Below are 27,816 nucleotides of genomic sequence, written 5' to 3'. Positions count from 1 at the left end.
TTCCTGTGTTGTATTTCCAAGGACTCCAAAGCGAGGCCAGGGACTGAAGGCGTGTGTGTCGAGCACTCTGGCAGAGGGTTATCCTGGATCAAATGCACGGTTTCTCACCTCGTACACTTAACGCCCTCCCGCGGCACGTCCGGGAGGACTTGAGGTCCTGAGCGCTCAAGTTTGTCCGTAGGTCGAGAGAAGGCCATGGAGGTGCCGCCATCGGCACCGCGGAGCTTTCTCTGTAGAGCATTGTGTCCATTTCCCCGAGTCTTTGCTGCCGAAGCTGTGACTGCCGATTCGGAAGCCCTTGAGGAGCGTCAGAAGCGGCTTCTCGTCGTCCCAGAGCCCTATTACCCGGAATCTGGATGGGACCGCCTCCGGGAGCTGTTTGGCAAAGAGTAAAAGTGCCTAGGGTCTGAAGTGGGGTAGGGGGCTGCGAAAGCGGTGTCCTGCAGCGTTGGCAGCCTGGGTCAGCCTTAGGACACCCAGGATGGTGTGCTTCATTTTTAAATTAGATTTGAGGTTCTGATATTTGTAACCCAAGCTTGTATCTTTTTTCTTTTTCTTTTTTTTTTTCCAAACAGGGTCTTGCTCTGTCGCCCAGGCTGGAGTGCTGTGGTGCTATCTCGGCTCACTGCAGCCTCTGCCTCTGGGACTCAAGTGATCCTCCCACCTCAGCCTCCCGATTAATTGGGACTACAGGCGCGCCCCACTACGCCTGGCTAATTTTTTTAAAATGTATTTTTTATAGACAAGGTTCTTACCATGTTACCTAGGCTGGTCTTGAACTCTTGGACTTAGGCGATCCGCCTACCTCGGCCTCCCAAAGTGCTGGCATTACAGGCGTGAGCCACCGCGCCAGCCCAAACTCGTTTTTTTTTTTTTTTTGAGACTGAGTCACGCTCTCTGGAGTGCAGTGGTGCGATCTTGGCTCACTGCACTCTCCACCTCCCAGGTTCAAGCGGTTCTCCTGCCTCAGCCTCCTGAGTAGCTGGGATTACAGTTGCCCACTACCATGCCCAGCTAATTTTTGTATTTTTAGTAGAGACGGGATTTCACCATTCGCCAGGCTGGTCTGGAACTCCTGACCTCACGTGATCTGCCTGCTTCCGCCTCCCAAAGTGCTGGGATTACAGGCCTGAGCCACCGCGGCTGGACTGCCCCTGGCCTAGAAGGGCAATTATTTTATAGTAACTTCATACTTAAGACGGCTATTTGTTAGAGCAGTTTCAGGATGACATCTTGGGAGCTTCATTAGCAGTTCTAGCTTCTTATGCATTTGAGAGTAACAAATCGAATTAAATAGTAGCTTTTCCTTGTTATTTTAGATTGGCATGTGCCACCCACTGCATAGTAAACTTTCCCAGTGCGTTTTAAAAAAAAAAAATGTGTTTGTTTATTTTTAGAGCCAGGATCTTTGCTATGTTGCTATGCTGGATTTGAACTCCTGGGTTCAAGTCCTACCTCAGCCTCCTAAGTGAGCTGTGACTACAGGCGTGTGCCACTGTGCCCAGCCCAGTGCTTTTATTAATAGAGTCCTATCTGAGTATTTCATGAAATTATTTAGTAAAATAGAATTTAGATTTTTTGTCTTACATCCACGTTTTTATTCTTTAATACATTGCCCTAAAATCTCACGAGTTGGTGTGATTTCTAAAAGTTAACTTAAGATTTAAACGGAAATATTGGTCTCTCTATCCAACTCACAAATTCTTCCTATTTCTAGGGGTGTAATAGTCATCAAATAAAAGCACCTTTTAAAAAACTTTTTATTGGAGTAGGAAATGCATTTCAAAAAATGTACGTAAGTATACTGAGGAATGAATTTTCACAAACTGAACATAGCTGTACCGAACACTCAGAAAGAAATGGCAACTATTATAACATCCCAAAAGCTCCCCTTATGCCTTTTCCGGTCATTGTCTTTTCAGGAGTTGCCACTATCCTAATTCTAACAGCATAGCTTCGTTTTGTCTGAGACTTACATTCCTTTTAATATAACTGAACTGTTTAATTCATCTGAGAATTCTACCTATGATGAAAAATGTTGTGGTGTTAGCATTTGGGATAATTCTGATTATAGAGTCTCTTGGAGAGCAATGTCCATAAACTAATCCCAAACCAACATTGTCTTTTTAATGTTGTAGTGAACAGCAGAGAATTTCAAAGGAACTTGCTGATATCTGTAAGACGGCAGCTACAGCAGGCGTCATTGGCTGGGTGTATGGGGGAATACCAGCTTTTATTCATGCTAAACGACAATACATTGAGCAGAGCCAGGCAGAAATTTATCATAACCAGTTTGATGCTGTGGTATGTACTGGTGATCTAAAGAAATCTGGGGCACACTGACTTAGCAATTCACTTTACACTTAATCATTCAATTAGGTTGTGGGGATGGAGGGTTGTTTTAAGGTGTCAGAGTAAAGAAATAAAGTCTGTACTTAATAACAGTGGAAGTACTAATGTTAAAGTGCCCGCATGTGGTTTGAGAGACTCTTATCTTCAGAACAGCCATGTTTGGCATCACCACTGTGGCTTTTCTTTCTCAAATACATTTCTTCCAATCCCCTGCTAAGTCGTCAAGGCACAGCTGTAACATATTTACCTCATTCACAAAGCCTCCATGAGTATAGGAGCTCACACTAAAGCAATGGTTAACATTTATAACTTTATAGAGTGCTAACTCATTTGTTACATCGTTAGATCAGTACATCAGTTCTTCTGTGAGAATATTAAAGCTCAGAGAATTTTTAACTTTTTATTTTGAAATTATGGCAGGCTTGAAAGTTGCAAAACTAGTACAAAGATTTCCTATATACCTTTCATCCAGATTCTCCACTGTTGACATTCTACCGTGTTTGTTTTATCATTCTCCCTCTGTATAATATGTACTAATTTTTTCTGAGCTACTTGACAGTAGGTTATAGATATAATGAATACTTCAGTGTGTATTTCCTAAAAACAAGGAAATTCTCTTATACAACCACAATTATAAAATCAAGATCAGGAAATTAACACTGATGTAGTACTATTATCTTATTTAAAGACCTGTAAATTTTGCTAGTTATCCCAAAGTATGATTTATTTTAAAAATAAATAAAAAATATGTATTTTTCAGAAGTTAGGCTTGAGTTCTTATTAAAAAATTAATTAATTAAATTTTTTTTTGTCTGGTCCAGAATCTGACCCTGGATCACGTGTTGAATTTGCCTGTCATGCAGCTTTGGTCTCATTTAGTCTAGAAGAGTTTCTCTGTTTTTGTCTTTCATGGCCTTGACTATGGGTGATTTATTTTGTAGAATATCCCTCAATTTGGGTTTGTTTGATGGTTTCTCATGATTGCATTCAGGCTATGTTTTTTGACAGGAATACCCTAGAACTGAAATTAAATTAGAAACCCATGATATCTCTGTCCCTTTACTGGTGATGTTTACTTCAGTTACTTGGTTAAGATGGCCTCTGCCAACTATACACTGTAAAATTACTATGTTTTCCCTTTGTAATTTGTAAGTATTTTGAGTACTTGTTAGTTCCTTTGAGACTATGTAAATATCCTGCTTTTCATCAAATTTCTACTACTTAAATGCTATTATAAACTGTAATAGTTCTACTCTCTAAAAACTATTCTAAATTATAAATGCTATCTTAGCATTTATAATTTTTTTATTTTTTTAAAAAAATCATGTATTCATTTATTTTTTGAAACAGGGTCTCACTCTGTTGCCTGGGCTGGAGTACAGTGGCACAATCTTGGCTTGCTGCAACCTCCATTTCCCAGGCTCACTTGATTCTCCTGTCTCAGCCTCCCTAGTAGCTGGGACTGTAGGCATGTGCTACCATTCCCAGCTAATTTTTGTATTTTTTGTAGAGACAGGGTTTTGCCATGTTGCCCAGGCTGGTCTCAAACTCCTCAGCTCAAGCAGTCCACCCTCCTTAGCCTCCCAAAGGGTTGGGATTATAGGTGTGAGCCACTGTGCCCAGCCTATTTTTATTTTTTAATTAATTAATTTTTTTTTTTGAAATTTTTTGAGGCAGGGTCTTGCTGCCTCAGTGCAGGCTGGAGTGCAGTGGCGCGATCATGGCTCACCACAACCTCAAACTTCTGGACTCAAGATTTCCTCCCGCCTCAGCCTTCCAAGTAGCTAGGACTGCAAACACACAGCACCATGCCTAGCTAATTTTTAATTTTTTTTTGTAGAGGCAGGATCTCGCTATGTTGTCCAGGCTGGTCTTAAACTTGTCGGCTCAAGTGATCCTCCCTGGTTGCCTCCCAAAGTGCTGAGATTACAGGCGTGAGCTGCCATACCCAGGCAGTTTTAGCATTTAATGATGATTCTGCCTGTAACAATTATGACTGTGGTGGCCAAATGGGCATTTTCTAAAGTCTATCATTCTTTGTACATTTATTGGTTAGTATTATGCTCTAAGGAAGTGTTTTCCCTTCCCCCTCTATTTACATATTTATTTATCTATTTATAATTTATTTCTATCAGTAGGGACTCATGGATTCTTATTTTATGCTATAGATTTATAATTCGTTACAGGTTGAGCATCACAAATCTGAAATCCTGAATGCTCAGATTCAAAACTTTTTGAGCATTGACACGTCATTCAAAGGAATTGCTCATTGGAGCATTTCAGATTTCAGTTTTTTGGATTTGGGATGCTCAACCAGTAAGTGTTAAAAGCGCATATTCCCAAATCTGAAAAAATCCTAAATCCAAGTATCAGATAAGGGATCTGGTCTCAAGTATCAGATAAGGGATACTCAACCATTTTTCATATCCTGATAGGATAGGCTACACATGGAACTTTTATGTAAGCCTCAATACTTAAAGAATAATATTTCTAGAGATTTTCTAGTATTTCTATCTGTTTGGGTGTACCTGACTAATCCATAGCTAAAATTCCTCTACTGCAGTTCTAGAATAAGGAAAATATGATGGTGTCTTAGAACCTCACAGTTTTTTAATTAACTTTAGCAATCTGCACATCGTGCTGCCACACGAGGCTTCATTCGTTATGGCTGGCGCTGGGGTTGGAGAACTGCAGTGTTTGTGACTATATTCAAGTAAGTTCACTCTGAATTGTGAGATAGTGAATTTTCTTGATATTGTTTTAGGAGTGTGTCTTTTGAGCAGGTGGGGTTATGAAAACTGAATACCCACATGAAAGTGATTAATAATGCCTTTTTTTTTTTTTTTCAAGAACTTCTGTCTGTGTAAAAGACTGGTGCAGTTATGGTTTTACAACCATGTCTGGAACACATTGACGGGGCCTAGGCTAGAACCAGGGATTGATATAGTAGGCTTTTCTAAATCTATTAAGTCAGTGAAAATAACACTCAAGAAGGTAAATGGGATATGCTTTAAATCTTATATTTTCCTTCTCTTCCCTTTTTCCCAGCACAGTGAACACTAGTCTGAATGTATACCGAAATAAAGATGCCTTAAGCCATTTTGTAATTGCAGGAGGTAAGATATTTTTGTTTATATTTTTCAGTCTTCTCAAATATAGTTTAGAAAATGTGTAAGGACTTATACATCGGAACTACTGAATTCTTTGGTTGGCTTCCCATCACATCTCATCAACATTGATGCAAAATGTGTTTATGGACAGTGTTGTGCTTCACCCTTGATATACTCAATGGGCAAAACAACAAGGCCCTTGCTTTCTTTGAATTTTAATGTCTAATATGTATGTGATAATACAGGTTGTTGTGATAGAAAGTAACAATTCGGTGGAACAATGGGATCTCATATGGACAGGGTAGTCAGAGAAGGCCTTTCTGAGGAAGTGACATTTGAGCTGATAACAAAGAATAGGAAGGAACAAGACTTGCAAGGAAGGGTGTCCTAAATAGAGGGAACATCAAGGGGGAAGGCTCTAAGGCAATACATTTCCTTAAAAACAGGATAATAGCCTGGTGAGTGAGGGGAAGAGTAGCTTGAGATGAGATTGGTGAGGACTGTAGGAAGGGACTAGATTTTTTATGGTAAGAACTTGGATTTTATTTTAAAGCTCTCTGCCTCTAGTATATATATATGTATTTTCTTTTTAATGAGCATTAAAAATAGAAGGTACAATGGTGATTACCAGAGACTGGATATGGGGTTGGGAAGATGTTGGTCAAAGGATACAAAATTTCATTTAGATAGAAGGAATAAGTTCAAGAGACCTATTTAAAACATGGTAACTGTGGTTAATAACAGTGTATTGTATACTTCAAAATTGCTTTTAAAAAGTAGATTTTGGCCAAGTGGTGGCTCACACCTGTAATCCCAGCACTTTGGGAGGCCAAGGCAGGTGGATCACCAGAAGTGATTTGAGACCAGCCTGGCCAACCTGGTGAAACCCCGTCTCTACTAAAAATACAAAAATTAGCTGGGTGTGGTGGCGGGTGCCTGTAATCCCAGCTACTTGGGAGGCTGAGGCAGGAGAATCACTTGAACCCAGGAGGCAGAGGTTGCAGTGAGCCGAGTTCACGCCATTGCACTCCAACCTGGGCAACAAGAGTGAAACTCTGTCTCACTTAGTGTTCTCACCACAAAAAAAATGGTATGTGAAGTAACATGTAGGTTAATTAGCTTAATTTAGCCATTCCCCAATATATACATACTGCAAAACATGTTGTACACCATATGTGTACAGTTTTTACTTGTCAGATTTAAAAAATAATTTTAAAATGAGCATTCATTTCAGAAAGGTAGATTAACTGCCATATACACTCAATCACTAACTCATGTACATTCTTGTATGTACAACAACACACGTATGTATTCTGAACACAAGTTTTTTTTGTTTGTTTTTTTGAGATGGAGTTTTGCTCCTGTTGCCCAGGCTGGAGTACAATGGCGTGATCTCGGCTCACCGCAACCTCTGCCTCCCAAGTTCAAGGGATTCTCCTGCCTCAGCCTCCCGAGTAGCTGGGATTACAGGCATGCGCCACCATGCCCAGCTAATTTTTTGTATTTTTAGCAGAGAAGGGGTTTCTCCATGTTGGTCAGGCTGGTCTTGAACTCCTGACCTCAGGTGATCCGCCCATCTCGGCCTCTCAGAGTGCTGGGATTATAGGCGTGAGCTACCATGCCTGGCCTGAACATAGCAGTTTTTAAATGTTTTTTTGGAAATAAGCTTACAAAAGATAGCAAAATAAAAATAATACAAAGAACAGTCTCTATCCTTCACATACAGAGATTTAGCCATTGTTAACAATTCATGCTGAGAATTTATCCTAAATTAAGTCAGACAACTTGCTTTATCTTCTTGCTACTGCATGCACTCTCCCTCTTCTCTCTGTATATGTGTACACACATGGGAAAACACATACACAATTTAAACTTTTTTTTTTAACTTTTATTTTAACTTCAGGGGTACATGTGCAGGATGTGTAGGTTTGTTACTTAGGTAAATGCATGTCATGGAGGTTTGCTATACAGATTCTTTCATCACCCAGGTATTAAGCCTAGTATCTTAGTTGTTTTTCCTGATCCTCAAACAACATTTTAATGAAAACTTTTTAAAATACAAAACTAGAAATAGGCATTAATAGCGTTAGAGCAGCCAGATTGTTTCATTTTTAAATTTGCAAGCATTTTTACATGGGTCTTGTCTTCCCACTTTTACTTTCTTACTTGCTCCTGCTGTTACATTCTCTGTCATGTGTTAAATGTCAAAACCAGGCCAGGCACAGTGACTCACGCCTGTAACCAGCACTTTGGGAGGCCAAGATAGGCGGATCACTTGAGTATAGGAGTTTGAGAACAGCCTGGGCAACAAACATGGCAAGACCCTGTCTCTGCAAAAAATTATCTGGGCATGGTGATTCATGCCTGTAGTCTCAGCTACTCAGGAGGCTGAGGTGGGAGGATGGCATGAGCCCAGGAGGTCGAGGCTACAGTGAGGTGTGATCATGCCACCTCATTCCAGCCTGGGCAACAGAGCAAGACCCTGTCTCAAAAAAAAAAAAAAAAAAAAAAGTCAAAACCAGAAACCAAGGAATGATATGGTTCTGCTCTTCATTCTCTTTCCACTTCTTGTCCTATTAATTATACTCATTAAATATATATGGATTCTTTCACTTCTTCTTTTTTCCCACTGCTACTATCGTCTCGTCCCTGTTTCTAATCTTGATGTGCTCTACCTGTAACCTAGTTAGATTTTTGAAATATGAATACGATTTTGCCACTTTTCTGTTTGAAATTCTTCTATAGTTTCCCGTCACGTTAATGTCAATTCTTGATCTGGCGTCCATGTGCCACTCTTTTGCTTTCACTTTACAATCTCCTTGGATTTCCCAGCATGTTCTTGCCTTCTGTGAATCAGTCCCTCTTCTTGAATGCACTTTCCCACTACCACAATTAATTTTGTTCGGCTCCTACTTAACCTTACCTTTCAAAGTCTAGATCATTTGTCAGCCTCAGCTTCCCTAGAGAGTTCTCCCTAGCCATTTTCCTATGTTTAGTTCTATTTAGCTGTCTTTCCCCTGTGTTCACATACTTCACTATTTTTTTCTTTATCTTTGATTTTCTGCAGTTTGAAAATGATATGCCCAGGTGTAATTTTGAGGAACATTTACTGTGCTTGGTGTTTTCTGAACTTTCTGGATCTGTGGTTTGTTGTCTGACTTAATTTAGGATAAATTCTCAGTTATTGTTTCAAAGATTTCTTTAGCTTTCTCTTCTCCTTCTGTTGTTCTAATACACTTACACCTTTTGTAATTGTTTCACAATTCTTGGATATTTTATTGTGTTTGTTTGTTTGTTTTTGGTGGAGGAGGTTCCCATCTTTTTTCTCTTTGTCTTTCGGTTTGGGAAGTATCTGTTGATATCTCTTCAAGCTCAGGGATTCTTTCCTCAGCTGTGTCCAGTCTACTATTCTTCAGTTCTGTTACAGTGGGTTTTTTAATTTGTTTTATCGCTAACATTTCTTTTTGATTCTCTCTTAGAATTTCCATCTCTCTGCTTATATTGCCCATCTGTTCTTGCATGCTATCTACTTTATCCATTAGAGCCCTTAGTGTATTCGTCATAGTTGCTTTAAACTCTTCATCTGATAAGTCCAGTATCCCCACCATATCTGAGTCTGGTTTTGGTGCTTACTCTGTTAGTCTTACTTGGTCTCTTCAAACTGCTTTTGCCTTTTAGGATGCCTCGTAATTTTTTTTCTTGATAGCTGGACATGATGTACCTGGGTAAAAAGGAATTGTGGTAAATAGGTCTTTAGTAATTTGGTATTAAGATGTGGGAGAGGGAACGTGTTTTGCAGTCCTATGATTAGGTTCTTAGTCTTTTAGTGAGACTGTGCTTCTGAACTGTTAACTTCACAAGTGCTTTTCAGTTTTTTTCCTCTCCTTTGGTGGGACAGGATACTACAGTGGGTTGGAATGGGTATTTCCGTTCTCCCACATGGGAGGCTAGAGCAGTTGCATTTGGATATTCCCCAGGTTGGTTAATCTCTGACAAAACCCCAATAGGTTGGGCTGTGCAAAACCATTTATCTTGAGGGCAGGCCTTGGTGAGAATAACGGAATGTTCTGGCATATTTCAAAATGGTTACTTTTCTTCCCCCTTGCCAGAAGCCTGAGGGGATTTTTCTCAGATCTTTACTGGGAGAACCTGGTAGAGCTCCTGGAGCGTGGGGACCCTCTATGATTGGGCCCCCTACAGTTTTTAGGTCTTAGACTTTTCTACACTGAGCTTCCAGCAATTTATCATTTATAGTCAAGGTTTCCTACTCTGGTACTGGTTTCCATGGAGGCTTCTGCTCGTGGGTTTCTGCTCTAATAAGGTGTGATTCTCTGTATTTATCTGTCTGTCTCTCCTATTTTGGGGCAGCAGTTTACCCATGATCTCACTTCTTTGATGGATCTAAGAAGAGTTGTCAGTTTTTCCATTTGTTTAGCTTTTTACTTGTTGTTAGGAATAAGTGATAAATTCTAAACCTCTCACATGCCATACCAGAAACTGGAAGTCTCCCTTTCCTTTTTGCCCCACATCTTGACAAGCTGATAAGAAAGCCCAAGTGCTACCTTGATTGACACCAGCAGGAATTTTCAACCATGCAAGCTCAGGCCTGCATGAGGGAACTCTTGCTTTAACCCCACCTTCTAAAACCACAAGCCAGTCAGTCACCCTTCAGATTCTCAAGTCATTTTGGGACATGCTTGGGATCTTACCTTGCTCTCCCTGGAAAGCCTCATTATGTGTGTAATAAACCTTTTGGTATCCTCTTAGTACCTCTTGGTACTTTGGCATCTCAATATCTGATTCAAATTTTGGGTGGGGGGGTTTATTGTCTCTGGAGGGTAACCACAACATCTTGCAAGTAGAAAATCCAAATGAATTAAGAAAACCATTGGAAGGCCAGGTGTGGTGGCTCATGCCTGTAATCCCAGCGCTTTGGGAGGCTGAGGCAGGCAGATCTCTTGAGGTTGGGAGTTTGAGACCAGCCTGGCCAACATGGTGAAACCTCGTCTCTACTAAAAATAAAAAAATTAGCTGGTCATGGTGGTGCACATCTGTAATCCCAGCTACTTGGGAGGCTGACGCAGGAGAATGGCGTGAACCTGGGAGGCGGAGCTTGCAGTGAGCTGAGATCGTGCCACTGCACTCCAGCCTGGGCTACAGAGCGAGACTCCATCTCAAAAAAAAAAGTTAAGCATAATTTACTGTGCAACTCAGCCATTCCGTGTCTTAGAATCTGCCCAAGATAAATGAAAACATGTCCACGCAAAGACCTATATATAAATTTTTATAGTGGTGCTATTCTCGACAGCCTCAAACTGAACCCATAAATTCATCAACTAGTGAATGGGTAAATAAAATATGATATGTCCATTCACTTGAATATTTTCATCAGTAAAAAACTGATACATGCTGCAACATGAATAAAACTCAAAAACATTAAGTGAAAAAAGCTAGACACAAAAGACTTCACATTGTATAATTCTATTCATATGAAATGTCCAGAATAATCGAATCTGTAGAGTTAGAAAGTACATTAGTGGATTGAGGTGAGACTGGGAACCAGGAGTAACCACAAATGGGCATGGGGGATCTTTTTGTAATGATGGAACATTTAAAAATTGGATTTTGGTGATGATAATATAGCAATGCAACTAAATTTTTTTTTTTTTTTTTTTTTTTTTTTGAGACGGAATCTTGCTCTGTTGCTCAGGCTGGAGTGCAGTGGTGCGATCTCGGCTCACTGCAACCTCCACCTCCCGGGTTCAAGCGATTCTCCTGCCTCAGCCTCCTGAGTAGCTGGGACTACAGGCATATGCCACCATACCCGGCTAATTTTTGTATTTTTAGCAGAGACGGGGTTTCACCATGTTAGCCAGGATGGTCTCAATCTCCTGACCTCGTGATCGGCCCGCCTCGGCCTCCCAAAGTGCTGGGATTTCAGGCATGAACCACTGTGCCGGGCCACTACATTTTTTTACTAAAAATTATTGAATTGTACATTTAGATGAATTTTGTGTTATGTAAATTATACCTCAATAAAACTGTTAAAAATACATTAACACAGAAGGGGAAAAAGGCAGTGCTTTTAGACAGGAGGAAGCAAAATTGTCTGTATTTGTAGGTAATATTTTAAAAGTTGACTTGAAAAATTATTGCTAGTCAGTAAAGTGTAAATATATAAATAGCCTTTTTATATTTCAGCAGTTACTTGAAAAGTAAAAAATTTTCTTAATAATAGTATTAAGAAGGTAATATAATAAGGAATAAATGTACAACTTCTCTGGAGAAAATTACAAGTCATAAAAATGGGGAAACAGTTGATAGTTAACCCAGTATTTTTCTACTTCATTTATTTTTTTTATTTTTTATTTTTTTGTTGTTGTTGTTGTTTTTTTTTTGAGACGGAGTCTCGCTCTGTCACCCAGGCTGGAGTGCAGTGGCGCGATCTCGGCTCACTACAAGCTCCGCCTTCCGGGTTCACACCATTCTCCTGCCTCACCCTCTCCGAGTAGCTGGGACTACAGGCGCCCGCCAACACGCCCGGCTAATTTTTTTTTTGTATTTTTAGTAGAGACGGGGTTTCACTGTGTTAGCCAGGATGGTCTCGATCTCCTGACCTCGTGATCCGCCCGCCTCGGCCTCCCAAAGTGCTGGGATTACAGGCTTGAGCCACCGCGCCCAGCTTTTCTACTTCATTTATAAATTGAAAGCAGTTCAAATCAATATTACAGGGTTTTTTTAAAAAAAGAACTTGATACAATGTCTAAATCATATCTAAAATACTGATTATAAGAGCATAGCAGACATTTCAGAAAAAAATAATGAGGGGTTCTTGCAACTGTAAAATTAAAATCTATATAAAGTTACAATAAAGAGGACAGTGAGGTATTGGTAGATCTGTGGAATGGAATTCAAAGGTCAGGAACAAAACCAAGCACACACAAATAAGTAAAGGTGATACTTCACATTTGTGGTTTAAGAATAGATCATTCATGGGCTGGAACAGTTATTAACTGTTGGAAAGAAATTATAACTACATTCAGTACAACAAAATTAGTTAACATTTATTATGGTGCTTATGTAAAAAACGTCCATGAAAGATTAGGGAAAATATAGAAGTAAATGTGTCCCTGATTTCTGAGTAGGAAGATATATAAATGTGTACATATACAAGCTGACCTTCGAACAACACTGAAAACAGCTTTGAACACAAGAGCAATGCTGACCTCTGCCCTGTGCAGTTGAAAAATCCGCATATAACTTTTGACTCCCCCAAAACTTAACTACTAGTGGCCTGCTATTCTCCAGAGGCCTTACCAATAACATAAACAGTTGCTTCACACATAAATAGATTGGTATCTACGTATATTTTATGCACTTAGAGATACATTTTTCTTAATTTTTTTTGATATTTCTAGGCTAGACAGTTTATCTGTGAGTTTTTTCAAGTTATTGCACATTTCCAAAACATTTTTCAATATATTTATTGAAAAAAATTCATGTGGCCCGGCATGGTGGCTCATGCCTGTAATCTCAGCACTTTGGGAAGCCGAGGCTGGCGGATCACTTGAGATCAGGAGTTCGAGACCAGCCTGGCCAACATGGTGAAACCCCGTCTCTACTAAAAAATAAAATAGGTGTGGTGGTGTGCACCTGTAGTCCCAGCTACTTGGGAGGCTGAGGTGGGGGAGAATAGCTTGAACCAGGGAGGCGGAGGTTGCAGTGAGCCAAGATCGTGCCATTGCACTGCAGCCTGGGCAGCAGAGTGAGACTCTGTCTAAAAAAAAAAAAAGAAAAAGAAAAAAAAATCGGGTGTAAGTAAATCTGCACAGTTCAAACTCATGTTTATCAACTGTATATATTTTTAAGCATAAGAACTAAGAAACTAGGAAACAGGAAACACAGTTTTGGCCACATAGAATTTTTAAACTTATCTATGTCGTAAATACTATAGAAGACATTAAATGTAAACAATGCCAAAATAATAATACGTGCAGGTAATGGATAAAAGCCCTAATACATCAAAAAGAAAGGATAGCTCAGTTGAAGATTGGACAAAGGACATGAATTTGTAATTCACAGACGTACCACAAATAACTTGTAAACCTAGGGAAAAACAACTTCTTTTCTCTACTAATCAGAGAAATGCAACTTAAAAATTACATACCACTTCTGGCCTATCAAATTGGAAAAAATAAACTAAGAGAATGCAGAAGACTAGATTACTTGCATACTTTTATTTGGAAAGTAAGTTTATGCATCCTTTTTGAATAGCAGTTTAGTAATTTAAGTCAAAAGCCTTAAAAATGTCTATACTTATACCTTTTGACCCAGAAATTTCATTTCTGTGAGTTTGTCCTAAGGAAACAATCAAATGTATAAAAAGATTATTTGTGGAGGGATTATCATCATACCTTTATTTAAAATATCTATAAATAGAAAATCTAAGTGTTAGACAAAAATTTGTGGTACCTCCATGCAGTGGAACCAGGTGGGAGAAAACTTAGTGATACAGAATTTAATAATATGTTCTGTGAAAATAAAAAATTTAGTATGTACACCATGGCCCCAGTTTTTGTGTTTTTGTTTTGTTTTGTTTTTTTGGAAAGAGTCTTGCTCTTTTGTCCAGGCTGGAGTGCAGTGGTGCAATCTCAGCTCACTGCAACCTCTGCCGCCCAGGTTCAAGCGATTCTCCTGCCTCAGCCTCCTGAGTAGCTGGGATTACAGGTGTGTGCCACCATGCCCGGCTAATTTTTGTATTTTTAGTAGAGACGGGGTTTCAGCATCTTGGCCAGGCTGGTCTTGAATTCCTGACTTTGTGATCCACCCATCTCGGCCTCCCAAAGTGCTGGGATTACAGGTGTGAGCCACTGTGCCCGGCCCCAGTTGTTTTTTTTGTTTTTTGTTTTTTGTTTTTTTTTTTATTTTGTTTGGAGGATCAGAAAAAAAGACTAACTTATTACTGACTCTGGGTAATGGGATTAAAGGTGATTGTGATTCTTGTTAATTTTGAAAATTTAAAAAATGAATATATAGTACTTAAAAATATAAACCTCAGCTGTTATTTATTTTGTTTTTTGTGACAGAGTCTCTTCCGCTGAGGCTAGAGTGCAGGGGTGCGATATCTGTTCACTGCAGCCTCCGCCTCTGGGGTTCAAACAATTCTTGTGCCTCTGCCTCCTGAGTAGCTGGGATTGCAGGTGTGCACCACCACACCCGGCTAATTTTTGTATCTTTAGTAGAGGCAGGGTTTTGCCTTGTTGTCCAGGCTGACTTAGAACTCCTGACCTCAAGTGATCTGCCTGCCTTGGCCTCCCAAAGTGTTGGGATTACAGGTGTCCACTGCACCTGGCCTCAAATGTTATTATTTAAAAAGTGTTACCACCTTAGATGGCATTAGTTGCATTGTGCATAGAGAAAGGAAAATGAATGAGCATGATTGATGCACAGTCCCAGCAGAAAGGAAAGACGTCTTTCTGTGCACCAGGTAGCATTGTAGGCCAAATGCTGCTTGCTTGTCGCCCCGCCTGAGTGGTGCCGTGTAGCAGTACAGAGAGAGTGAGTCTAGGGGAAGGCACAAACTGGAGGGGCTAGTGAAGGTTTTTTGCTTTTTTATTTTCCTTGAAGAAAGAAGAAAGAAAGAGAAGGGGAAAAACATTTTCAGATTTTTAAGGAGAGATGGACAAAAATGAAGCAGAATGAATGGATCCATAGAGCATATTGGAGATTTATTTTTGTAGAAGGGATGTTTCTTCTTTTGAATCTGCAGAGTGGATGGGAAGCTACCTGTGTTGGCATTTTAGATTCAGGAAGTATAGGCTGTAGTAGTATATTAACATTGGATTCAGAAAGCTCACTTAGGGATTTGTGCCCTTTTTATAGAAGGAAAGTTTTAAAATAGGATTCTAGTTTTAAAGATGATTTAATATTGCCTTTCTTGTTTTTAAATAGCTGTCACGGGAAGTCTTTTTAGAATAAACATAGGCCTGCGTGGCCTGGTGGCTGGTGGTATAATTGGAGCCTTGCTGGGGTAAGCATTAACATGGTCTGGTTCTAAATTGGCACAATTTTCATTAATGCCTTGCCTATTAAAAAGTTCCATTTATTTTCAAAGAACAAATTTAATCCTTAGAATCTATAAAAGATCTCTAGTCTTGCATTGGCAGTAGCTTTGACTGTCCATCCTAATTCTACCCCAATAGTTTATCTTACTTACAGTTTTTATTTATAGTTTATTTTACTTAGTAGTTATTACAATAAATAACATTGACTCAATACAACTATCTAAGATAGGGCCCTTATTCAAAATGCCTTTTTACCAGATAAAACTGTTTAAATATTGCTAACACCTGAAACTATAGTTTGAACAAAGGTATTTATGGGAGCAGGGAAAAAAGAACAAAAAACAGTTAACACGCATATTCTGCAAAAATTGTTAGTAGGATTTTGTTTGTTTTGCTTAATACATTTTTAAAAAATGTTCTTCCCCAACTTTTTTACTTTGAACAATTTCAAACCTACAGAAAAGTTGAATGAATTAGTACATTGAAACCCCATATACCCTTCACCTAGATTCACCAATTGTTAACGCCTTGGTGATGTTTTCCATATCTGTGTATATGTGTGGGATGTGAATATATTTCTTTTTCTTTCTCTTTGCTTCTTGGCTAAACTGTTTGAGACCTCATGATACTTCACCCCCATATATATCAGCATGTATCTCCCAGGATGAAGAATACTATTCCATGAAATCATAATACAATTATCACAGTAAACATTGTTTCAACACATCTATCTAAGTTAGGGTCTATATTAAAAACTCCTCAATTATCATCCTAATGCCTACATGTTTCTCCATTTTGTTTAATCATCCCATCATGATTAGATTAATGTATTTTTGTCAGGAATACAACATAGGTGAAGTTGTATTCTCATGTATCACATCAGGAGATATTCTGTCACCCATTATAAGTAATATTAACTTTAATTACTTGATATATTGGTTTTCTGCTGTGCAACAAATTACCACAAACTGAGCATGTATTGCATGTGAAACAACACCCTTGTAGTTCTGTAGATTATAAGTCTGGCTGGGTTTCCCTGCTCAAGATTTTACAAGGCCAAAGTCAAGGTATTGGCCGGGCTAGGCTCTTACCTGGAGGCTCTGGGGAAGAATCTGTTTCCAAGCTCATTCAGGTTGTTGACAGAATTTAGTTCCTTGTGGCCAGGCACAGTGGCTCACACCTGTAAAACCAGCACTTTGGGAGGCCGAGGCGGGTAGATCACTTGTGGTCAGGAGTTTGAGACCAGCCTGGCCAACATGGTGAAATGCTGTCTCTACTAAAAATACAAAAATTAGCCAGGCATGGTGGCAAATGCCTGTAATCCCCAGATACTCGGGAGGCTGAGGCAGGAGAATTGCTTGAACCCCATATACCCTTCACCTAGGCAGAGGCAGAGGTTGCAGTGAGCTAAGATCGCACCATTGCACTCCAGCCTGGGCGACAGAGTGAGACTCCCGTCTCAAAAAAAAAAAAAGAGGAAAAACAAAAAAAGAATTTAGTTCCTTGTGCCTTGAGGTCTGAGGTCTCTGTTTCCTTGCGGGCTGTCAGCCAGACTATTTTCCGTTCCTGGAGGCCACCCACGTTTCTTCTCCCAGGGCCCCTTTGTGTTTAAACCAGCTACAGCACATTAACTCCTTCTCATACTTCGAATCTTCAACTTCTACTCTGCCACCAGCCAGGGAAAACTCTGCTTTTGAGTGTTCATTCAGATACCTATCTCCTTTTTCATTACCTCAGATTCAACTAATTAGTAACCTTAATTACATTTCTCAAGTCAATTTTGCCATGTAAGATAATACAATCATGGGCATAATATATTCACAGTTGAGGGATTAGGCAGGATATTTGGAGGGACCACTTTAGAATTCTGCCTACCACACTTGGTTAAGATGTTATCTCTTCAGTGTCTCCATTGCAAAGATATCTTTTTCCCAATGTGATTAATTAGTAACCTGGAGGGTGAAACTGAATATCCTGCTCTGCAGCTATCTTTTCATCATGTGTTTTTAATGATCCATTGACGACCCATGCTGTAATCGGTTGGTTACTAGAAAGGTGGTTGTAAATGTTGATAAGCTAGTTCTGTCAGTTCTTCTGTCTTTATTAGTTGGTATTTGTCTGACTAGAAGAGTGCTACCTTCGTCCTCCACCTGTTCACCCCTTTGTCTACCTCCTTTGAAGGAGAAGGTAATGCTATAGATTTAATGATTTTTTTATTTGAATTAAATAAAATCAGCATGTCATAATCTACTGCTGCCATTACTTTTGTTGTAGTGTTAATATACCAGTTTGGTTCGAAGGGAAAAGTTGTAGGAGTTAGCAACAAAAATGTTTTTTATTGTAATAAACACATAGCATAACATTCACCATCTTAATCATATTTTAAGTGTATAGTTCAAAAATGCTAAGTATATTCACATTGTGCATGAGATCTCTAGAACTTTTTTATCTTGAGAAATGAAAGTATATCCATTAAAAATTAATTTCCCCTCCCCATACCCTCCAGCCCTCAGCAAACATATTTCTACTTTCTGTTTCTAAGATTTTGACTACTTTAGATACTTCATATGAGTGGAATCATACACTATTTGTCCTTTTGTGACTAGCTTATTTTACTTAGCATAATAATATCCTTGAGGTTTATCTATGTTGTAGCCTGTCGGACGGATTGCCCTCTTTTTTTAAGGCTGCATAATACTCCATTGTATGTGTATGTTACATTTTCTTTAACCATCTGTCAGTGAACATTTATGTTGCTTCCACTTAGCAAAAATAGTTATTAGTATGAGGTTACTTAAATTGTAGCTGGAGGAAATTTAAGGTATATGAAGGTCAAATACTTTTAGTCTGAGAACACAAGAACCAAACTCTCTTCATCACTATAATAGTAATTATCTAAATCAGTTTATCAATGGGTTGCTATTGGCATTGTGGGTGAGACAGTTACGCCAGACTCTTGAACTTTAGGATATTTTGGTGGTCCCACCCCCAAAAGCCAGTAGCATCCCTCCCTCAACCAAAAATGCCCTCCACATTTCCTGTCTCCTAGAGGAGCTGGTGCCATTCTGAACTAGAAATTTCATTTCTGAGAAATCTTTGGTGTGGGGCTACTTACTAGAACTTGTCATAAATATGTATTTTTTTTCCTCTTTGTTTTGATTTATTTCTCATTCCTCATAAAAACAGCCAGTTTCTAGATCTGTTGTTTTATTATATATCAGTTAACTTTAGGAGGTTGTAGTGATTGTTTTTCTCTGTTGTTCAGACCAAAGAAGAGATTACCTCAATGTTTTTCTTTATTTGACAGGGACACTTTAATTCTCAAATGTTCCTATACCTAATAGTGAACAAGTGGCCCTGGTGTTGCTCACACTAAGGTGAATCTCACATGTTGCAAGGTCTAATGACTCTTTTTTCCTAAGCTTTCCCTCTCCTTTCTTCTCAGCACTCCTGTTGGAGGCCTGCTGATGGCATTTCAGAAGTACTCTGGTGAGACTGTTCAGGAGAGAAAACAGAAGGATCGAAAGGCACTCCATGAGCTAAAACTGGAAGAGTGGTAAGGAACATGTTGAGCCCAGGGAATCTTGGCTGTCTTGCCCCAGGCCTTATATAGTGGTGCTCTGTTAAAATTATGTACTCTAAATTGCCACTCAATTCAAAGAAGAGTTTATTTTTACTGAGTCCTTCAACTCATACTGTACATTGTCTTTTAATCTATTTAAGGAGAATGGAAAAATGAAAGACATTAATTTTAGTTTTAATTTAATGAAGATCTTTCTTTGGATATCTTTTTAAGTTAAAATGGTGTAAATATTACTTGCTTGCATGTTTTTTCTTTTCCTATGTTCTTAACTGCATAGGAAATTACCTAAAGGGAATATTCACCAAGGAGTGAGCTTTACCTGGCTTACTTAAAAAGTGACATCCTTAGCGGGGCAGGGTGGCTCACGCCTGTAATCCCAGCACTTTGGGAGGCCAAGACAGGTGGATCATTTGAGGTCAGGAGTTCGAGACCAGCCTGGCCAACATGGCAAAACCCCATGTCTACTAAAAGTACAAAAATTAGCTGGACATGGTGGCATGTGCCTGTAGTCCCAGCTACTCAAGGAGGCTGAGGCAGGAGAATCACTTGAACCTGGGAGGTGGAGGTTTCAGTGAGCCATGATTGCACTCCAGCCTGGGCCACAGAGCAAGACTCGGCCTCAAAAAAGAAAAAAAGTGACATCTTTTTTTTTTTTTTTTTTTGCATACATATGTAAGTAAGACACAGCATGTTAAATCTCCACAAAGATTCTATTTCTTGCTGTAGACACAGAAGAATTAGGTGGACAGTGGTTGTTCATGCACTGAATGCCACCGAGGAACATGAAAACTTTTACCTGTCGCATCTAACCATCTCCTGGGATGCAATTTGTGGGATAGGGCAATCAGACTGATAGTTGACTTTGCACAGATTCAATATGTAAGATGAATATAACAGGCTGCCATCTAGTGCTCCTGAGTACAAATGATTCTCACTAGTTCAGCTTCCTGGGTACCTAAGACAGCATTGGCTGCTGCTGCTGTTGCTGTTTTGGTATTATAATTGGATAGATGAGAAATCATTTTTTTCCAGTGTTTTCATTTGAAACCTCCATTTCTGCTAACCACACACACACACACACGGAAATTCTTAAGAGCTGTAGGTCCATCATCCAAGGACATAAGTGCTATATGAGAAGAAAAGCATTGAGGTTGCAGTGAGCCAAGATCGTGCCACTGCACTCCAGCCTGGGCCACAGAGCAAGACTTCATCTCAAAAAAAAAAAAAAAATTAGAAAAGTAAATGAAAAATTAAAAACTGCAGACGTTTGTCAGTGATTTAGAGATCAGTGATTTTGAGATGGAAAAGCTTAAGAATGGCTGGCTAAGGCCATTCTAAGGTCATTCACCTGGAGTCTTCCACCACTGGCAACCCTGCCAATTCTAGTGGCTGAGCTGCCACGTGCACCCCCTGAAGACTGGCTCATCCAGGGCCCGCTGCCACCATTTACCTCCCCACCTCAGGTTAACAGCAGATTTGCCAGCAGAAACCTTACAGGTCAGGAGAGAATGGGATGATACATTCAGAGTGCTAAAAGGAAAAAACAAACAAACAGACAAACAAAACCCAAAAACCTCCTGCCAAGAGTATTATACCTAGCAAAGCTATTTTTCCAAAATGAAGGAGAAATAGTCTTCCCAAGACAGGCAAACACTGAGGGAATTTATCACCACTAGACTGCCTTATAAGAAATGCTTAAAGAACTCCTACATCTGAATGCAAAAGCACGGTAACTACCATTATGGAAACACATGAAAGAATGAAACTCACTGGTAGAGCAGATACACAAATAAGAACGAGAAAGGAATCAAACCTTATAATTACAAAAATCCACCATCCGTGAAAATAAATAAGAGGGGAAGAAAGGGGAACAAAGATTATACAAAACAACCAGGAAACAATTAACAAAATGACAGGAGTAAATCCACACCTATCCATAACAATGTTGAATATAAACACTTTAAATTCCCCAATTAAAGATTTAGACTGGCTGAATGAATAAAAAAAATTTAAAGACTCAACTATATATACTGACTACAAGAAACTCACTTCACCTGTAAAGTTACAGATAGGCTGAAAGTAAAGGGATAGAATTCATGCAAATGAAACCATAAATGAGCAGGAATAGCTATACTTATGCTAGATAAAATAGGCTTTAAATAAAAAACTATAAAAAGAGACAAGGTCATTATATAATGGTAAAGAGATCAATTCAGCAAGAGGAAACAACAACTGTAAATATATATGCACCCAACACCAGAGCATCCATATATATATATATAAACAAATAATATATATATATATTATATATATATATATAAACAAATAATACAGAGCTAAAGGGAGAGATAAACCCTAATGTAATAGCTGGGGACTTCAACACCACACTCCCAGCACTGGACAGATCATCTAGACAGAAAATCAACAAAGAAATATCAGACTTAAACTGTGCTATAGATCAAATGGATCTAGCAGACATTTACAGAACATCACATCCAACAGCTGCAAAATACACATTTTTCTTATCTTGAAATATTCTTCAGGATAAACCATATGTTAGGCTACAAAACAAGTCTCAACAAATTTTTAAAGATCAAAATAACATCAAATATTTTTTCAGAACACAGCAGAATAAAACTAGAAATCAGTAACAGGAAGGACTTTGGAAACCGTGCAAATACACAGAGATTAAATAATATGCTCCGGAACAACCAATAGGTCAATGAAAAAATTAAGAAGGAAATTAAAAAATTTCTTGAAACAAATGAAAATAGAAACACAACATACCAAAACCTATGGGATACAGCAAAAGCATCACTAACAGGGAAGTTTATAGCAATAAATGCCTCCATCAAAAAGTAGAAATATTTCAAATAAACAACCTAACACTGCACCTCAGGGAACTCGAAAAGCAAGAACATACTAAACCCAAAATCAGTAGAAGGAAATAAAAAGATCAGAGCAGAGCTAAGTGAAATAGAGACTTAAAAACAAACAAACAAAAACACGAAAGAAGAACTAAATGAAAAGTTGGTTTCTTGAAAACAAAATCAAGAAACCACTAGCTAGACTAAGAAAAAAGACCCAATTAAGGTAGAAAAACAAAAAAGACATTACAATTGATACCATGGACATAGTCATATCATTAGAGATTATTATGAAACAACTATATGCCAAGAAATTGGGAAAGCTACAGGAAATGGATACATTCCTGAGCCCCTATAATCTATCGAGATTGAGCCAAGAAGTAATAGAAAACCTGAACAGACTAATAACAAGTAACAAGATTGAACTGGTAATAAAAAGTCTCCCAACAAAGAAAAGTCCAGGACCACATGGCTTCACTGCTAAATTCTGCCAAACAGTTAAAGAAGAATTAAGACCAATTCTCAAACTATTCCGAAATATTGAAGATGAGAGAATTCTTCCAAACTCATTCTACAAGGCTAGCATTACCCTTATATAACAAAAAACAGACAAAGGCACATTAGAAAACAACAACAACAACAAAACCTACAGGCCAATGTATTCTACAAAACAATCCTTAGCAAAATACCAGCAAACCAAATCCAAGAGTGCATAAAAAAGATTATACATCATGAACAAGTGGGATTTATCCTAGAGATGCAAGGATGGTGCAGCATACACAAATCAATAAATGTGTTACATCATATAAACGGAAGGACAAAAACCATATGATCATCTCAATAAATGAGAAAAAGCCTTTGGTAAAATTCAACACCCCGTCATGATAACACCTCCCAAAAAGTTAGGGGTAGAAGGTCTATTTCTCAGTACAATAAAGGCCATGTATGTCAGACTGACAGCTAATATCATACTGAACAGGGAAAAGTGAAAAGCTTTTCCCTCAAAGAACTGGAATGAAATAGGAATGCCCACTCTTACCAGTCTTATTCAACATAGTATTAGAAATCCTAGCCAGAGCAGTTAGGCAAGAAAAAGAAATAAAGGGCATTGGAGGCCAGGCACGGTGGCTCACACTTGTTATTCCAGCATTTTGGGAGGCCGAGGCAGGCAGATCACTTGAGGTCAGGAGTTCAAGACCAGCCTGGCCAACCTGGTGAAACCCCATCTCTACTAAAAATACAAAAATTGTGGTGCACACCTGTAATCTCAACTACGTGGGAGGCTGAGGCAGGAGGATTGTTTGAGCCTGGGAGGTGGAGGTTGCAATGAGCCAAGATGGCGCCACTGCACTCCAGCCTGAGTGACAGAATGAGACAAAAGAAAATTAGCCAGGCACAGTAGTGCATGCCTATAGCCCCAGTTACTTGGGAGACTGAGGCCAAAGGATCCCTTGAGCCCAGTAATTCAAGGCAGCCATGAGCCATGATCGTGCTATTGCACTCCAGCCTGGGCAACAGAGTCCCTGTCTCTTTAAAAAAAAAAGTGGGCGGGGGAGCTTGGGGGAAACTTGTATTTCTCAAAAAATACCTACAAGTGGCTAACAAGTATGTGAAAAAGTATTCAACATAACTAATCAGGGAAATGCAAATCAAAACCACAATGAAATGTGGTTTGGGGACAGTTTGGGAAATTGGAGTGATATTTATCCCAATTAGAATGTCTATTATCAAAAAGACAAAAAATAAATTTTGGCAAGGATGTAGAAAGAAAAGGGAACTCATATACTTTTGGTAGGAATGCAAATTAGTACAGCCTTTATAGAAACAGTATGGAAGTTCCTCAGAAAACTAAAAATAGAACTACTGTAAGATCCAGCAATCTTCCCTACTAGGTATTTATCCAAAGGAAAAGACACCAGCATATCAAAGAGTTATCTGCGCCCCCATGCTTATTGCAGCACTATTCCTAATAGCCAAGGTATGGAATCAACGTCAGTGTCCATCAACAGATGGATGGATAAGGAAAATGTGGTATATATACACCATAGAATACTATTCAGCCATAATAAAGAATGTAATCCTGTCATTTGTGGGAACATGGATGAGCCTGGAGGACATTGTTATGTAAAATAAGTCATACACAGAAAGATAAATACTGCATGTTCTGTTGCTCATGTGGGAGCTAAAAAATGGGCTCGTAGAAGTAAAGAGTAGAATTATGGTTACTGGAGGCTGGGGAGGGGACAGGGAGGGGCATAAGGAGGAGATTTAAGGGATTGATTCATGGATACAAAATTATAACTAGATCGGAGGCATAAATTCTAGTGTTCTGTGGCACTGTAGGATGACTATAGTTAATAATTTATTGTATATTTTCAAGTAGCTGGAAGAGAGGATATTTGGATGGTCCCAACAGTATGAAATGATAAATGTTTGAGGTGATGCATATGCTAATTACCCTGATTTGATCATTACACATTGTATATGTATGAAAATATCACTTTGTACTTCATAAATATGTACAATTATTAGTATCAATTTTAAGAAAGATGGATTAAAACAACTTGAATCATAGTAATGAAAGAATACTTTGGCAGAATGAAAGTGTCAAAATTGTATAGCATATACACGTATGTGTGTTTATATGTGCGTGTGTTTGTGTGTGATATTTCTAAGGAGAGTTAATAAACGTTTAAGTGTCTTGTATGTGCCTACTTCTTCGCTTGAAAATAATACAGGAAAATCAAACAAATTGAGAGTCAAAAAAAATTGCCTCAATGAGCAGAAAATGTAGAAAACTGAACATAGAGATATAGAAGAACAAATGACCAAATCTGTGAAGAGTTGAGAAGAAACTTTAACCCCGATAATCACTTAAGGAAGACACTAATACTTGATTTAGAAACAGAACTGATCTATTATTTGGAAATTAGTTTTTAACTCTTCATAAATATAAATCTATAGTGTTGTTCTATCTGACTTTTCTCTACCTAGGATTACCATTGTTATAGCCTTTGTCCAGTTCCTACAAGGTCTGGTCACAGAGTTTGAGAGTGGCAGGGTACTTACATTCCCCCAGCCCTGGGAGCAAGAGGACAGCGAGATTTCAAGCCTTCACACCTTAGCACAAAATGTGTCAGTTCCCACACATCACTCCTGTGAGAACTCTAGGACCCAGCATACTAGGAATATCTTATGGATCAGAGCCATCACCACAACGGTATCCATTATGGTAATGTGGAAATCACAATTGGCTTGTGAGGTTAGGAGAGAGAAGAAAGTTACTGTATTTGAAGGGCAGGGAGCAGTATTTGCTTCTAAGTTGCTATACCAAAGCAGAGAGGAAAAGACAAATGCTACCATTTTTGTTTTAAATCTGTAAGAACTAAAGAAATGGGGCAGTATTTGATTTATCCTTTTTATTTGATTACAGGAAAGACAGACTACAAGTTACTGAGCACCTCCCTGAGAAAATTGAAAGTAGTTTACAGAAAAATGAACCTGAGAATGATGCTAAGAAAATTGAAGCACTGCTAAACCTTCCTAGAAACCCTTCAGTAATAGATAAACAAGACAAGGACTGAAAGTGCTCTGAACTTGAAACTCACTGGAGAGTTGAAGGGAGCTATGCTGCCATGTCTGTTGAATGCCGATAAGCCACTCTTTGGTCAGCCTGCTGACAAATGTAAGTGCTGGTACCTGTGGTGGCAGTGGCTTACTCTTGTCTTTTTCTTTTCTTTTTAACTAAGAATGGGGCTGTCGTACTCTCACTTCACTTATCCTTAAATTTAAATACATATTCATGTTTGTATTAATCTATCAATATACACATACATGAATATATCCACCCACCTAGATTTTAAGCAGTAAATAAAACATTTCGCAAAAGATTAAAGTTGAATTTTACAGTTCGTATATTCATGTGGTCCTTTGAAAGGGTATTCTAGAAGTCACTGGAAGGAGGAGAGGAAAGAACCAGGTAGGCAAATGGTCTGTGAAACCCTTGGGTCCTGGAAGCAGTGTGAGTGTAAATGTGTAGTAGTGTTTGGTTTCATCTTAATGAACAAAGATGATTTCTTTGGCACTTGAAATAAAATACAAATTCAACAAAAAGTAGATCAGCATTATTAAAGAAACAGTTCAACTTTGTTTCTTCCCTTAGTATTGCTGACGAAGTATCTGCTGTAGAATACAGGAATTACTTAGAGTAGAAACATAGTCATCACAACTGTCACTAAATGGAAAAGAAAAGAATTACTGAGTTAAGTATTCCTGTCAATACGGGAAACACTGCTAATACCATATGTTGGTGTTAGACCTCTCTGCCCTACACTGAGAATATAGTTTTTCACAGGAGCAAAGTTTGTGAAGCAGCACAGTGAGGTAGCTAAAGCCATGGGCTGGCTCTAAAGGCTTTAAATCCCAGCCATGTGGCTTAGCTGCCATGAGATGTGCATTTGAGAAATGTTGTCTTCTTTTGCTGTCCAACTCCAAATTTTCAGATGATAATGTGATTATCCCAGCTTAAGTTGCATCCACTTCTGGTCTAGTGAATTGTGGGAGGCAGTTTTAGAGAAAGGAGTCATGAGTAACATGAACAGCAGTTGGCTGTGTCTTTCCAGTTCTCTGCTGATGTCAGAAAGACCCAGAAGTACCAAGGAGGAAAAGTCATCTTAGGGATCTAAGGAGGCCCTATGGAAAGTTACTACCTTAGAGATTTGAAGATAGCTTACTGCTTAGTAAATACACTGTAAACAACTATCTCATTTTAAATGAGAACTTTCTCATAAATATTTTACAAATGAGGTCAAACTAGCATAAAGCCATTTAAAGAGATTATCAGTCCAATATGAACCAGTTAAGTCTTTGGACTATCCCTTTCCTCCTTGACTACTGCTTTGACGTACCTAAATCATTCATCTTACATGTCAGAGGAAATTAGTTTTGGATAGTTCTACTTTCTCCTGTACCTCATGGGGGAGTGAGAGAGCAACAATAGAGAACACAATGAAAAAAATGGAATACTGGGTAAAAACCAATTAATATTTCCATTAGCCTCCTAAAGATGTTCATGCCATACTTCCTATGCATTACATTGGGCTTTTGTAAACAGCAACATAAAATCTTCTACTCTGACATTAGGAAATCAGATAGTCTCTGAAGTTGACCTGATATTGGACAAATTCTACTTCCAGCAGCACTTTGCCTAACATAAATATGTATATACCAGTTAACAGGCCACAGTCAAACTGATGAAGGGAAAGAGCACCAGAGTTAGGAAATCTGGGTTCTGGTGCTGGCCTTTATAATTCTGGTCACCTCCCTGGGCCTCAGTGCCTTTGTCATTAATAACACTGGTATTCTCTGAAGTCCCTTCCAGAACTCAAGAATTCTGCATTTCAAAACCCCTTGATCAAGGTCACCAGAGCTACTTCTGTGCCCACCATATTCCTCTAGACACTTCCTGCAAAGCAACTGAAGTGAAGAAACACCTAAGAGCAGATACATAAAGGGCAAGGTGGGGTAATCTTGTCCATCTGAGGAAGTTCCCAGAAGAGGTCAATTGCAAATGGAGGTGGGACCTGAGAAAACAAAGAAATGATTACATCAAACCCTATATTGGCAAAGGAGGAAAACATCTTAAATCTATTTATACATGTATAATTTAATATATAAATAAATTTAAGATTTTAATTTTAATCTCTTTACATTTTAATCTCAAGATCAAGGGTATTCCCAATTTGTACACAGTAGCCTTGATAGCTGAAGAATGTGAAGGGAAAGCTAAATTATGAGAGAACTTAAAACTACTCTGGCAATTTTTGTCACATGAAATATTG

The 27,816-nt window shown here is 38.7% G+C and overlaps 2 protein-coding genes across 3 annotated transcripts in view; one reads left to right on the top strand and one right to left on the bottom strand.

Moving 5' to 3' along the window:
* Nucleotides 1–25,871, top strand: TIMMDC1 (translocase of inner mitochondrial membrane domain containing 1). The gene is made up of 7 exons (XM_032150100.2): nt 1–389; nt 2,139–2,304; nt 4,977–5,065; nt 5,401–5,468; nt 15,414–15,492; nt 18,972–19,082; nt 25,410–25,871. Exons 1-7 carry the CDS (start codon nt 196–198, stop codon nt 25,558–25,560), a joined length of 858 nt encoding a protein of 285 aa, XP_032005991.1. The 5' UTR covers nt 1–195; the 3' UTR covers nt 25,561–25,871.
* The window catches only part of CD80 (CD80 molecule), a 36,063-nt gene continuing 33,944 nt past the window's right edge, over nt 25,698–27,816 (bottom strand). For both annotated transcript variants that reach the window (XM_058437452.1, XM_032150097.2), the window contains one exon: nt 25,698–27,558. The gene's annotated coding sequence lies outside the window, so the exon portion shown is untranslated. The remainder of the gene's footprint in view (nt 27,559–27,816) is intronic.

This window comes from Hylobates moloch, unplaced genomic scaffold (assembly GCF_009828535.3).
Source record: "Hylobates moloch isolate HMO894 unplaced genomic scaffold, HMol_V3 SCAFFOLD_4, whole genome shotgun sequence".
Taxonomy (NCBI): Eukaryota; Metazoa; Chordata; class Mammalia; order Primates; family Hylobatidae; genus Hylobates; species Hylobates moloch.
Note: the sequence above shows the minus strand (reverse complement) of the source record. Positions and strands in the feature narration are given on the sequence as shown.

Excerpts from the sequence above, each read along its gene's own strand:
- TIMMDC1 (XM_032150100.2), top strand. The coding sequence starts at position 196 with ATGGAGGTGCCGCCATCGGCACCGCGGAGCTTTCTCTGTAGAGCATTG. Across the intron at positions 5,066-5,400 it reads GTGTTTGTGACTATATTCAA|CACAGTGAACACTAGTCTGA; the intron begins GTAAGTTCACTC and ends CCTTTTTCCCAG. Across the intron at positions 5,469-15,413 it reads CCATTTTGTAATTGCAGGAG|CTGTCACGGGAAGTCTTTTT; the intron begins GTAAGATATTTT and ends GTTTTTAAATAG.